Here is a 15,842-nt window from a genome sequence, read left to right as displayed (position 1 = left end):
AAAAATTCTATCTTATGACAAAAATAACGATACTAAATCTATTTAATCCATTCACTTATAGAGTAGTGCTCCTCTGCCAAGTGAAAACCGGTGAAAATAAGAATTTTTGTCTCTAAAACGGAAATATCTATCATTTTGACAAAATTAACGGTACGTCATTTATTTAGCCCAATCAGTTAAAAAGTAGTCCTCTGTGAAGTTGAATGTCGGTGAAAAATACGATTTTTTACCTCTAATGCAGAAAAACCTATTTTTTGACTAAATTAACGGTGCGACATCTATGTAACCCAATCAGTTACAGAGTGGTGTTCCTCTGGCATGCATAAACCCTACATGTATTTCCATCTCCATCAACTGTGTTCTTTCCAGGCCGTCACTGACCTTCTCCAGCTCCGGAAGCACTTTATCGGGAGAACTCGGCGGTCTTGCCTTTACAGCAGAACAGGATATTTTCCCAAAATAATCTAATCTATCTCTTTCCAACAATTTCAACCACCCTGGTAACGAGTCGCCAAGACTGAGCGTGCGACTGAAAATTGATCCTCCTTTAGTCTCTACGTTGCTAGTGAAAAGAGCCTTAACTAGAGCTTGGTTTTGGGGGGATATTATGTTGAATTGCACAACGCACTGTGATAAATCATGAAATTTTGATTCAAATTGGATATTAATGTTAACGAAACCTTTTATGTATCAATTAATGAAATATTTTATTTATCGATTAAAGAAACCTCTTACGCCGGGTTTTCAAAATGAATAGCGGAGTACCTTGTGTTCAATAACTTTGCTATTATGAACGCGATAAATCCGTTTAAAATTCTACAATATTTAGAGGATGTAAGTTAGTCTTATTGAAGTGTTAATTATTGAAAATCAAAAGCAATATTTGGTTTAAAAAACACTGGTAGCGCAAGAAGTTGACCGTGGACTAGTGCTAAGATAGGGTCACAAGGTTTAGTCCAGTGGACGGGTTAATGGCCGGATGCCGTTGAGTTGAATCCCAAATCAGAGGGACGTGTATACGAGGGCAACTCCTCCCCAAAAAAGAGCTCCGTACAGGGAGGCTTAAAATACATATTCCTATGCTACTCGTAGCACGGCAAACATTTCCCTCTCGACGCGAACTAAAACCTATGATTTACAATATTTATTACACTTAACTTACAGCTATAAATGATATGAGTGGGTGAGAGCCAAGGTGTTACGAGTGATTTCTTTTTTCTACACAGTGTTAGGTATAGGAATTAGGCACAGAAAACAAACGGAATCAATTAGATATTTAGTAGTTCGTTCGATTTTCCACTCGATGTCAGCACAGAACAGAGACTCACTCGTATCCCTTGGCAACCAAATTGTTGTGCATTTCTTCTAACAATTAACTTTACCTAACTCTGTTGAGCAAAAAATCACCTGTACCCCTTGGCTTCTCGACCCCTCATGTATCAAATGAAAGAGCAACTCAAACAGTTTTATTTGTTGGCAACAATTAACATGAAAAAAATGTTTCCACCGCCATCCGTTATAAAGCGCTAGTAACTAAGATGGCGATTAGTGAAAAGAAAGTTTTTTGTATTTCACAATTTGCAAAGACGCAATCTGTAGTTACTGTGGAACGTGCGTTCCGTATTAAGTTCTGTTGTGATCCTTCAGGTAATACAGTAGATTCCGGTTAATTGGGACATATCGGGACTTTTGCACTTTGCACCAATTAAGCGGCTGCCCCAATTAGGCGAACTCTCTTGTACATGGACATAAAAAACTTTGAAATGCTAGAAAGAAGACTAAAGAATGTTTATAATGCAACATAAGTTTATTAAACTATTAATTTGATTAATAAATCAGCGATTTTTGTTAATTTATTATCATTTTTAAGGACTATAACATTTTTGATAAAAATATTTTTCACAGCCTCGGGCGACGCTGAATGAATGTCTTTTATTAAGTCCTATTAAATAAAAGTCCTATCCTCTTACGGATAGTATAACAACAAGAGCTTTCAAAATAGGGCAAGAATAGGACAATTTGTGAAAAATAAAATCGAAGGAGGAAAATTAAAAAAAATAGTATTCTGAAAACAAAAAATTTTAATTTCGTCGCGAGTTTAGAGTCTATGTCGCCGACTCATGGCCCAATAAAGCGGCATGCTGTCCGAATTAAGCGGAGAATACTCTGGGATATTCCTCTATTGGGTTTTGCTCTTCAAGATCTGCCCCAATTGAGCGGCTGCCCCAAGTAACCGATGGACCCATTAAACGGAATCTACTGTATAAACATCCGTTCATCCACTACCAGCTGACCTTTCCAAATTAGAAAACAGGATTGAAGCAGCTGTTGCAACCTCGAGAGGTTCAAATAAACGTTTGAGAAGAATTCGCATATCGCCTTGCCGTGTGAAGAATGGCGCTCACATTAATCAATGGTGGGCTTTTTATGTAAAACTGAGTTGCTCTTTAATTCAATATATGATTTATGTCTGTAATTTGTTGTGAAATAAATACAGTGGAACTTGGTTATAACGTCATCAAAGGGACCAGAAGATTTTTAACGTTATATCTGAGTGACGTTATTAAAAAAAGCAGCCTCTAATCTGAGTGAAAGGACAAAGTAAAGACGCAAATGTTCTGCTATATACAACACTGTTTATTGAAATCTACTCGTACATTGGAATATGTATAATAAAAAAATGATATTCACTTCTACATATGGTTTCTATGAACTTTGGGACATGATACAATCACACTACCACTTTTGCAACCTAAGAATCGCAAAATTTTTGACGCTATACCCGAGCGTCGCAACATTTGTTGACGATATAAACGGGTTTTCGTACAACATATAATGTTCAATTTTGGCTGGTCTGTATAAAATGTGACGTTAAACCCGAGTTGACGTTACAGCCGATGCCGTTTTAACCAAGTTCCACTGTATTTAAAAAGTGTTAAAACCCCGATGTTCATTTTGAAACACCCGTTATATCGATGGAAGAGACCTCTTTTCATCAAACTGAAACAAGTTGACGCAATCTGCAATTCAAATCTGGCAGCAAATCCCAGTCGGAGCCAATATACATCTCTCTTCTTCACAGCAATTCCGCGAATCACTTAAATGGCGAGTGATGCCCGTGATGCAAAACTGAGTACTTTGCAGCTTGAATTTTTCAAACCCTATGTAGGAAACTCCCGGTTTCTCAGACCGGCAATTACATCTCTCTCATAATGCAGACGATGAGTAACAGGCTGCAGGCCATACTCCTCAGAACCTTCAATTAAGTCATATATCTTCTCGGCTGCAAGAGCTCACATTTTAATTCGTGTAAGTAGTTGCACTCATAGAGCCACTTTCGGACCCAAAGGCAAGTGTGTCACCCCTTTATCCCTTGTATAATGTCATGCCAAAAGGAGAAATGAGCATTATCTGAAAGATAATTTAAAAAATGTTTTTAGTTAGTTCCCCAAAACCTCAGTGAGGTGGTTTTTTTACGATTCAGAAGAATTTTGGCAAAATTATTTAATTTATTATGTGAATTGGGAGACGTTTTTCGCACCCCACCTGCACCTTGGATCGTAAAACCCGCGGAATTCAGTCAAATAATGTGCTAAATCAATTATCTTTGCCGTAGTTCTCTTACTTAGTTCAGTGAATATGCTTAGAATGTTCACCTCATACATGTTCAAAGTTAGTGCAGCGAGGAACGACCCCTGTACGTTCTATGAACGTTCTAAGCACATTCAATCTTAATTAATGCAACTCTGCACATACTTTAAAGTACTTCAAACATAATTCTGCACAAACTTTCTCCACTGGGAATCAACACGTTTTATCGCGAGGTCACAGGGTTATTGCCAGCCACGATGCTCTGTCCTCGATTGCCGAAAAAGAGGTCGTGGGTTCGAGTCCCGCTTGGATAGTTTACCCCAATCCGGGGTTAGATTGTTCGTGCATATATAACTGTGATATAAAAACCTATATAAAAGGCCAATTTGTACTGTTTTCGGTAATACGGAAATAAAAAAAAATTCAACCACCTTACGTCCGTGATGAAAATGACCTGTTTTTATATTTTTTTAAACTTTTAACTGAATAATATTAGAGACAATTGTTTTGAGACATTGTATATTATATCAAGTGAGAAAACTGTCCTTTCATAAGTAATAATAACGCAGATTTTATATTGGTCCAGGAGACCAAAGTAACCACTCCTGCAACAGTTGTCCACGTCACTTCGGTAACTCTAAGCGATACATGCATGGTCGTAAGTGGTGATCACTGCTTCACCACCAGTTATGTTACAATGAGGCGAAGGAATGGTAATGTCCGACCGTGCGGCGAAAAAAAATCGGCTTGCCTCTCACATTTCGCTTTCTCCGACCTGCTTACGAAGGAACAGAGAAAGTGAAACTCCCGCCTAAATGCTTGTCATGTGGCGACCAATCCTTTCGCTCCAGGAAGAAATTCTTCCGCGTCCCCATGACGATTTTATTATTCCTCCAGGCGAAATATAAATTTACACGCAGCAAAGGTTATTCGATGAACGTAACTTGGTGGGAATCCAGTGAAAATTAAAGTTGACGGGCTGAATAAGAACGAAAATATTTCCTGAGCTTCAATAGATAAAAGCAGCATGAGTGTATCCCCGCCTACGTTTAGAGGGACTTAAAATGTTGTAAAATAGGCAGGTGTAGGCCAAAGGTTAGAGGTGCTTAAAAATGTTGGAAAATGATTTTCCACCCGCTCGCTTTCCCTACTCTCTCAAATTATTTCCATTATCTCCCTAACCAAGCGATCGCCTTTATATCGCCTGTACTCCTTTCTAAATTCATTCACTCCCTCCATTGAACCTTTAAACTTATCATTCAGCAATTTTAGCGTTCATTTTTTGTCCCATTTGTGAGCTTATTGATGGATTTCCACTCTCACTTGTTTTTTTTTTGGTTTTTATATTGTTATTGAATTTTGTGCCATTTTATATTTAGTTAAAATTTTCACTTTAAATTGGCGTTATAGCCGTACAAGAAAAATCGTTTTAATAAAAAGATAAACTAATTAATAAGCAGAACCTTGAAAAAACATTTTCTGTACAAGTGATAATATAAGTATGCATTTTCAAGGACAAAAAAACTGGGTCTCTTTCAATCTACAAGGAGGTACGGATAAGGCCAATATGTATTATTAAAATTAAGTATGATTTTTGAACGACCATAATGAATTAGTGAAGTTCGTATCTAAGTTTTCATTTTTCGCGTAAGTTAACGTATTGTGTGAACGCACCAAAACAGAGACGTAAACGTCAAATTTTTTCAAACAAATTTGTATTCAAATGTGATAACTTTCCTTATCAATTCCACTACTTATTTTGTAGATGGATAACAATTAAATGGTATTACCTTACGTTATCGATCCATGTTTCCATCAGCATTGTCATGCATAGGCATCTAATTCGGACCAGGAACGATCGCAGGAAATTCGGAGATAAGAAAATTGCATTTCATATCACCACATCAATAACAGATATATCTTTCTGCAATTGAAATTCAACTTTCTTTGAGAGATAACTTTTTTGATAGATCTTATCCAGCAGCAGCACTCGACCTGGGAGAATTTCCGCCTTACCTGGGCAAATTGACCTGCAAGCATTTTGAAATTGTATTCATTACACCCTCACCCACTAACGTATACCTGTTGCCCGACCTGACAACCTGTCCCTCAACCCAGACCAGGGGTCTTCAAACTTTTCCATGTGAGGGCCACATCATACATTTCCCACATTTATGCGGGCCGAAGGAATAAAAAATATTTAAAAAGATATTCATGGTTAAATAAAAACACAGTACTATTCCACAACCTTATATTTTTGCAGTCTACTAGTTTCAACGTTACAACGTCATTATCAAGACTAACTATAAGGTTGTGGAATAGTACTGTGTTTTTATTTAACCATGAATATCTCATCGTTCCACCAAGTAACGCCTAAATCTGTTGATTTTATATTTAAAAAGAACAAATCAGTGTCAATAATTTAATTCCCTCAAAAATTAGAGTGCAAACATGGAAAAATTAAAAAATACCTTGTAGGAAAAAATTGGGGTAAACTAAATAGATTCCTACCTTGAGTTTTGTGCATCCAAATTAGTGTAAAGAATGATACTGTCGTTTAGACTTAAAAATTTCGCTCCAGATTAGGTGAGCCAATCGTAAGAATTTTAAGTATACACACAAGAAGTGTAAGACTTTTCTATCGGGCCGAATGTGACCCGCTGGTCATAGTTTGGGTACGCCTCCCCCAGACCAATAATCCTTGCTACGGCCCTGAACCGTGGAAATAAATTAGTAGAGCAACAAGAATTCATGTTTTCATTTTTTCTCGTAAATTAAACGCATTACCTGTCAAATCAAATACAAAAGATGGAAATCTACAGAAAAGGAACCTAATAGCGAAGTGAACGCACCAAAACAGGGGCGTGGATGTCAATGTTAAAAAAAAACAATTATGTGAATGTGGTTCCTTTCGCCATCAATTTCATTGTGAATTTTGTGGACGGATAACGGGTAAGAGGTCCCATATGTTACCGATCCATGTTTCCGAAAATATTTTCCAGCAAAGGCACGTACTTCGTACCAGGAATAATCGCAAGAAAATTCAGAGAAAAGAAAATTGCAGTTAATATCATCGCATCAAAAACAGAAATATCTCTCAAAGTTCAACGTTCTTTAAGAGATAACTCCTTTTAGACATCTTTTCCGGCGATGACACAAACCAAGATAGTGGACATCTTCACGATCACAAGGACGAGACGAGATCCACTAAAGAGATAACCGGAAATCTTATTTGGCAACCTTGAAGTCGACGGACCATAGGACCCAAGTGCAATATACCACCAGCTGTCCCGTCAGCGAGATAATTATATTGATGAATCCCAATATCGGGGTTGCCAGAGTTGTTTCGCTTTCCTGACCATTAAGGAAACAACGGAATCAGGCTCGCAATTACCACCGCTATTAATTACGTTTCATATAAATAAAACCAGTGATTTTTCAAAGCTATGTTACAACGATGCCTGTGATACATTCAGGGTTTATTGATGCAGGAGAGCTCGCTAGGTGAACCTGAAATAGCATAATTTAAAATACTAAAAATTCCACATTATTCTTATTTGTAACTGACGAATTATCCTTCAGGTTAAGGTAAATTTGTTTACAACAAGGACACCCGTGATGGCCTATCTTTATCGAAATTCCTTCATCATAACCTAGGGATCTACGGCAGAGGGTAATACCAGGTACCTATCTATCTAACGCTTTTTGGGGGGCTCGCAATCCCCCCCCCCTTACATTCCCTACCCAGACGGCACAGAATCCTCCGTATCTAATACGTATGCAGATAGTATCCATTAACAAAAAGCGACGGAGCGGTAGTCAATGGATACTATCTGCATACGAATTAGATACGGAGGATTCTGTGCCGTCTGGGTAGTCACTTTTTCAGTTCTTACAACTCTTGTCTGCCGTTTGTCCCTTAAACCTTTCGGGTCCATAAAGATTGCAGCCATTAGAATGCACAACAAATTACGTTTTTAGGATTATGTACCAATTCTCGCGCCCTTATAGTCCATAGGGACATATGTGTTCCATGACATATAAACACAATCTTTTTTAAATTAAATCACAAATACGGATTTATCCGTGCTAACTCCACAGGCTAGGTACGAGTAAAGGAGAAACCGACACTCCTGATATAATTGACTTTCTCATTGATTTTGTTATAAAATATCAAATTTGCACTTCGTAAACAGAATTTCAACTGAAAGTTCTTAACGATGTGGAAACTATAATATATACAGTATATCAGAAAAAGAATATAAAACTTAGCCGGTAGCCTATTCTTAATTAGAAGCAATTCTTACAATCCTAAACCTTCTCGTTTAATTTTGAAAGAATTTTAAAAATTGGGACATATGTCCGTTGGACGTTAAAGAGTTAAAGATCGTTTTTTTTCATGATATCTAACGCGCCTAAATTGAATCCTAGGAATCACAAACAGTTCTTCGCTTCCAGGCTAACTGACTGTCACGAGGCGTGGACCAATGGCTGCCACAGTGACTTTTGTGTCATGAACAAGCTTCTCCGCGATTTTCAAATTCCTCAACACCATTGACTTTTTGTAATTTTTAAGCACCGTAATATGAAGAAAATATTTCGTTTCCACAATTTTTTCCAGGGTCTCAGACGATTGTAGGGGGGGTCGATTCAATGAATTTTGGCCGTATCTCGTCTCTTTCACCTCAAAAATTTGTATGAATCGGTCAGTCAGTCAGTGGTCGCAGGTGGTTTTAACCTTGTCTAAACCAGAGCTGCTTCTAGAATAAATTAAATTATCAGGCTTCTCGTTTTTTTAAATATTAAAATATTAAATTATTATATTTAAAATTAAATAACTTTAATCAACCATAATAGGGTAGTTTCCTTCATCAAAGAAAACGAATGCATTAATTGCGATTCCTTACCCACCATTAGCGTATTCATAATATACAAATAATTTGGTTTTAGAAATACCGGTTTAGACGAATGGCAATGGTCAATTTTAACCGCATTTGAAAAAGGCCAGATTGGCGGCCATGTGATACCACTCCACGTGACGTCACAGGGACCTAGATGCTATACGAGTAGTCAGGAGCTTTACATCGCCTAAGATTACCAATGCATGCATGAGGCACAAAGATCAGAGAAATATCTCTTAATAATCACCTATTAAAATTGCCTGAGGCCGGAAAGTTCTTAACTGCTTCATTTGATAGGGTAGTAAGAATCCTTATTTAAGCCAATCGCTACCTGCTAGCAGGGTACTCTTCTACCTGCTAGCAGCCTGCGTCGAAGCGGCGCTCATAGCTCCGCACCATGGTGGCCACACACGGCGGCAGCCGAAACCAGAAATATGTCACACAGGCTTTTCCCAGCATTCATACTTAGCCGTCGCGTTTTCACGCGCTTGAAAATTTTCACTTCTCATTTAATCGCGAAATTTATATATCGTCATTTAAAAATTTATAAGCGTTAAATACGTACTTTGGGAGTAATAGTCCTTCTATTTAGGCAATAAAAAAATATTGGAAACCACCCTGTTATTGCGGCGGCTATATATTTCGTCATCATACTTCACAACACAAAGGAACACTTAGTTTAAATCTTTCCTGAACGAAGCTGAAAATGTATACCTTTTTAATGGTACTTAGAAGCAACATTGGGTTATAATAGGTTAACAGTAAATGGATTCCAGTTTCATAGCGAGAGGCGAAAAAGTAAATATATTTTCAGAAATATTTGCCTTCAATTCATGAAAATTTTTGCATTCGAAGAAAGAGTCTGATATCGCAAACAGTAAGACGCGATGTTGAACAAATATCGAATGGAATGTCGAAATAGTCCATTTTCTTCCGCGTTAGTGCGATAACTGAAGTTTTAAAGCAGTCAACGAACTTTAATGTAACTTTGCCGGAAGCTTTGAAGGAATAATCTTTAAAAGACTTGATATGTGATCCATCGCATCGGCGTGAATCAGCAACATTGCCTCCCGAAATTACCCAAGACAAAATCAACAAGCAAGAAGTTTCTACGTGCGGGGCACACGAAGAAATCGAAAGATATGCACAAGGCTGGCTGATAAAGCTCGCTTGGATACGAAAAAGATAATTCGTTGACAGATTGGGGAAAAAAACGGCAAAAATCAAAGGAATGGTCTTCGGAGACAAAAATAATTCATCAATGAAATCAGATTGTTTATTTTACCATCGACCATAAAATTGTCAACACTCAGTTCATTATGGAAAATCCATTCGCACTCGTGGTCATAATTTTCTTCGTCTTAATCCAGTTTTATCAGTAATATTATTTCTATTTTTAGTGGTTTAATTTCATGATATTTGCTTAATAACTATATGGCTAAAAGTTTACGGTATAATAATCACTTTCAACGTGCAGCTATTATTTTCTTTACATGCACATAATTGCATAGGTCGCTTTGGCGGATTTACATACATAAATGCAAATAAAAGATGAAACTGACAATGAGATATAGGAACACCGGCACATGACGCTGACATGGCAGTGGCGTAGAGAAATTCGATCACCGCATATGCTAGACCTCCGATAGAGGCTGATACATTGCAACCTATATATCTCACTTCAGTTTCATTGTGAGAGACAAATAAGTAGATTCATTTGCGGACATATTTTCCCTTGGCATTGCCTGAAAAAAACTCAATGAATCATAGGCATCGTCGCAACATAGTTTTGAAAAAAGTTTTTTTTCCTATGAAACGTAATGATAGGCGAAAACATATGGGAAAATTTTCACCTTTCCCGGTAGATATATATTAGGGATGAGGCGATTCCAAATGTCGCTATCCGATTCCACCGATTCTCGTGTATGAAATAGGAATCGAGAATCGATCTCCTAAAGTCGATTCCGATTACATCGATTCCAGGAAAAAAAATATTTGGAAAATAGACCATAAACTTGGAGCATAAAGGCCGGCACACACCTGAGCCATTGTGGACTTTAGATTATTAAGTTAACAATTTTTGTCTCAAACAGTGTAATGGTTTAATATTTTATTAAATGTGAGGATATACAACTAAGATACTAATTCGCTATCTTTTATAAGTATACTTTTAGTGTCACTTAATTATCTTTGTTATTACATGCCATTCAATTCTTAAAATTTCCTAACAGAAACGCTACTGAAAAATCAATATCCCACCTGTTACTATGAATAAGAATCGATGCAATCGGAATCGAGAATCGGGAATCGATTTGGTAGAATAGGAATTGGAATAGAAAAAAGTGGAATCGACTCATCCCAAATATATGTACATCACATTCACTCGTCGCCATAGGCGATTATTCAAACAAGAGTACAGATAGAAATTGAAACAAAAAGACAGGAAGATAAACTCATGACGATAACTCTGCGGCGGTGTGGATTGGGAATGATGGCCGAAAACACAGGGAAAAATTTTACATTGACCGGGAATCAAACTACGGACCTTCTGCTTTCCGGGCAGATGCTCAGACCACCGAGCTATCGAGGCTACTCTTATCTTCAGTGTTTGCGACGGGGGGTTTATGCAACCAATTCTCACAGATGTAGCCGAATGCGTTAGCCAAGCGATGACCCTGGGAACGGGTCCCGCCACCAAGGATATATTGTTTTAATATGAAAACCTTTTTCGTTTGTTTCAATATTCAAATAGTCACCTTGTCTCCTGTAAACAACGACCGTTTCTGAAAGCACTAAATTTTAAGTTATCTTGGTTTCGAGTTTCCTTGAAACTCGTATACAGCGATCACATATGACACTATCGAACTAGAGCCAGGTAACACCTCCAACCAACGAGATAGTGTTATCTCTATGAAATTATACTAGAGAGTATCTGATTACTTTTTTTTATATGCCGATGAAGGATAGTTGCTAGAGCACATTCTGAATCTTCCTTGAAAATGATGCAGTGTTGTTTCTCAAAAGAACCTCCTTTAGCCCTATTTTTGCGTCCTGAATGACAGAACGCAACTTAGATTGGACTTCGACCCGAAAGGCTAGGCCAAATTCTCGAAGATAGGGCTCTGGCACATAATAGTAGAAACTAAAGCGTTCGCAATGGAAGATGCTCAAAAGCTCTAGATGGCATCAGAACCGCCGGCTATACCGAGGAGATTTTTTCCCCGAGTACTGGATTTCTGGCGTTCCTAAACGGCTCTCTTGGTCTAAGACTCCGCAGTCAGTAGCGTGGGAAGAGATTTTAGCCCGAGATTCCCACGGGAACAGTTCGAGCGCATCTTCATGCTTTGGTCAGTGTACAGGTGGCCCATTAAGCAAAATCCTTGATTGCACATTTAAATACCATCACAGCTTGGGTGGACGTCTGGCCGGCGAAATACTGACCGACCCTTCGAACTAATACATGGCCGTTTATATCTCCCTATCACTCCAGTTGCGACACCCTGGACCGTTCTCACACTGAAGCAACCTCTATATAACTCCATATTCTATAAATCTAAAAGTTAATTAAAATGACAATTTCCATGCAGATGGGTATATACAAAACTTGAAGAGGGGGCTTATAATACTTTATCCAGCTGATCGATCGTTAAAACCTCTGCCTTGAAGTGCCAGTTTCTCCAAATAGGGTAATATTCCTTGTTATCCAAGTTTTCAAAAATCAGTTTAAATTATTTACTCAGTAATCTGACCAAGTTAATGTAACTTGTTGAACGCGATTGTTGTATTATCTCGGTTTTTCGGTAAAATTATCTGAGTTAAGTAGACTATCCTGGTAGGTAAAACTAGTCCTAAAACATTCAAATCGTGCTCTCATCAGTATATTCTCAATACCTTTACTTTTAAAAAGAATGCGTACGTACTTTTACGTCGCATAACACGCTCCCAGCATATTGACCTAAGATTCCCCAAGACAAAACTGAAATGTATAAGAAGTCCTACATAGCTACAATATAAAGAGGAACTTATTGGAATGCACACCTGGAAGATTTTAAATAATGTCAATCTGTGGCTATTTAAAAAAAAATATTCAACTACATATACATATCTCAAGCATAGGTCATAAGCAGAATGTATCCTAAATTCAGTCGCGTTTGATTTTGTGCTATTTTTATTATGTATGATCTACCTATTCCTTCTGTATTAACGTAAACCTGGAGATTCCTGTAAATGGTAAACAGACATGTTGTTTGTTACTATGCACCTTAATTCTTTGTTGTCGTTAGTTTTCACTCATCGTTTGCCACTATGCATCTTTTATATTTCGTGAACTTTCCCCACTTTATTTTTCTCAAATTCCATTCTGCTCCAGATATACACTATTTACTTCTTTCAGCTCTAGTTATGCACTGAGAGTAAGTTGTTGTTGTAATATGGTAAGTGCTATTTATTTTCTGTTGAATCTAATGTCTATGTTAAAGTTCTTCGAAATTATTATTATTTATTGCAGTTTTTTAAATTTATAGCAAACCAAATTTTTGTTTCTGTAAATTCTTTAGGACTTGAGGGTCCACGACAAAAATCGTTTATTATTGTTATTACTATTATCATGTTTTTTTCTCTCCCCAGATGGATAACACCGCTTTCGATGGGGGAGAAGCAGTCCTGTTGGCCGCCAGAGGTCTTCCCAATCGGGAGGTGGTTAACGGCAGCGGTGGGGGAGCGGCCAGGGGTGGCAGGAGCTCGAACAGGGCCGGTGGTGGCGGCGCGGTCGCAGTCAATATGGGCATGGGCGATCCGCCAGGGCCTCCGCAGATGACCCAGACAAACGGGGGACCCAACTGCCACTGCCCCCCTCACGAGGAAGGCACCAACATGGGCTATCGGGAGAAGTCACCCGGCGGACCAATGCCAATCGTGGCGCAAGAAAGTCCATGGCATCAGCACAAGACCATCTACCTTGCCATCATCGTGGTCGCCTTGGTTCTCTGGATGGTCATCTACACTATCATCAGCGAACTGAACCTGGCCTGAGCATACTTCCTTGTGTTTAAAGGGAGCAGATACCTGGGCTACGTTTTGGGCACAAAAACTCTATGCAAATGCCAATAAACTACGAATTGACGCCCTCCAAGTGTAAATATGAGTATCACTCAGTGTGTGTCTTTGGAGAAATTCTCAGTTGATCCTCCGTTCTACGGATGGTCATCGTGGTGAGCTGACTCTTGCCAGAAGTTTCGTCTTTGTGATGAAGAAAAACGCTACAATGATCCCAGGACTAAGCCGTAACTTACGTCCTTGCGATGTAAGGGACATCAATTAGCAGAAAACCCATTCTAAAAGCCTATGCAAAATTTATTCGCACTCCGTAAGTGTAGATGTATTTTTAGTTATCATTGCAACAGGGACAAAAAAAACTCGGCTTAGGTACCAATAACAATGTACTCCCAACATCCACAAGCAAACATGTGTTTGATTCGTCATTCTGTGTGCCTTCAAGTGATTCTGGATCGATTATCAGTCCTATTGATCTCCATGATCATTCGAGAGCTGAATCAGCATTGAACTTAGGTTATTGTGACGAAGAGAACGAAACGGGATGCGGGCTGGGTAATATATTCATTGAAATGTATATAAGCACCTTCAGTTTGTAAATATGCTTTGCATTCTTAGGTATCATCGTGAATGGAATCATAGGGAATGTACGGGATCATCAGCGAGTCAATTCTTGATTGAACTTTCGTCTTAATATTAAGGGAACCAGAACTTGGATTGGTAAAAGGCAGGATGCTCGATCGAGGAAAAAATAAATCCTCAAATACTCGTACCCTTCACGAGAAAATATATTTCACAAGTCATCCTGTGGTCCTGTAAGACAATCATCGACTGGTCTTTGCCCCTCTAAGTGTTAGTGCACACGGTCATTGGAGGTTCACAAAAGCCTGACCATACTCCTCACGATATTACGGACTGAATCTTGACTCATCTATGTACAGAAATCCCAGTCTGAAAGCCTATGCAATTTTAATTCGCACTCCCCAAACGTAAATATGTTTTCAGTTATCATTACGTGTGCCTTCAAGGAAAATCTTGACTGGTATTCTTCGTCGTGACTTTTCGTTTCGAAAGCTGTCGCGAAGCGAGCCGCAGCCATCTTCCGACATTGCGAAGACCTGTGTCTGTTATTTCATTCTCCATCGAGATCCAATTTGCAGATGTGCGTTGGTCAGTGACAGTGGCAACGAACTCAGCTATAGAGGTGATTCAGCTACGAGATTTAAACACCAGTGACGGAGAGGATTTAATACAGTTGTTAATCGCATCGTTACATTCCATAGAAATAAGGTAGGAATTTATCTTAAGAAGTTCTGAATAAGTGCTGTGTTGGTGATGTTCGTGTGAAAGTTGAACACTTGAAAATGCTAGATGTTCGATTGTAAAATCCTAATTCTGCAGCAAGCCGGTGAGTGAAAAGTGCATTAGATGAGAGTAGTTTTCTTCACACACTAGCAAATCAGCGTTGTGGAACCATAAATCCTATAATTCTTCATTTCAGCCCGTGTGTATAAAGAAACAATTTTAGATAACGCATTAATAAAATATTTTTGCGGAAAATACTTCATTTTCATATCCCCTCATTTTCCTGTATTTCTGCGGTGCAAAGCCAATATTCAACAGCTAATATTTTCGTTCTTTCTTCAAAGGACGTTAAGAGGACAGTCAAGTATATCTAAATGCATGTCTGAAAACATGAATCTGCGACTTTCTCATTATGAGAAATGAAAGGTCAACTTATTGAACAATAGTTCCGCGTGGCGAAAAAATGATAATGAGCTAAAATGAAAATTATAATTACTACGAAAACATTCAAACAAAACGAATTTATTCCTTTTTATCGACTAGAGTTCTGTCAAGCCTGTGTTTCTTGAAGAAATTAATCATTTAGCTCAGCCTGAACAACATCCACAAACACAAACATACTAAAAATAGGTAAAAATTATTAGAAAGAAACTAAATCTGTATAGGGTACTATTTACAAAAATATTTCTTTTAGACCTCAACAATGCCAATCAGATTAGCTATCGATTTTACTACACGCTGATTTTTTCTGCACAGGAAAACTTCCATATTTTTCATTCCCAAGGTCACTGGTAATAAAAATTTTAGCTAACTGTAGCTATCATCTTCCTTATCACTGGCCCTATTTCATGGTATTACGGTTCGCTAATTTCTGAATTGGAGTTCAAAGTGTTTTCAATCTTCATCGCCTAGTTGCAACAAAAATAAAACATTTGCTGATGTGGTCAGATCGGCAGCAGTTTGCGTATGTTTTCAGGGTGAGCGAATTCAGCA

General features: G+C 38.2%; 1 protein-coding gene across 2 annotated transcripts in view; it reads left to right on the top strand.

The window, feature by feature from the left end:
* Positions 1-15,104, top strand: part of LOC124168177 — a 79,676-nt gene extending 64,572 nt beyond the window's left edge. For both annotated transcript variants that reach the window (XM_046546304.1, XM_046546302.1), the window contains exon 2: positions 13,119-15,104. In XM_046546304.1, coding sequence (XP_046402260.1) covers positions 13,119-13,523 — 405 coding nt within the window. In that variant the 3' untranslated portion in view covers positions 13,524-15,104. The remainder of the gene's footprint in view (positions 1-13,118) is intronic.
* The last annotated feature ends 738 nt before the right edge of the window (positions 15,105-15,842 follow it).

Source organism: Ischnura elegans, chromosome 11 (genome assembly GCF_921293095.1).
Source record: "Ischnura elegans chromosome 11, ioIscEleg1.1, whole genome shotgun sequence".
Lineage (NCBI taxonomy): Eukaryota > Metazoa > Arthropoda > Insecta > Odonata > Coenagrionidae > Ischnura > Ischnura elegans.
This window is presented reverse-complemented; position numbering and strand designations above follow the sequence as displayed.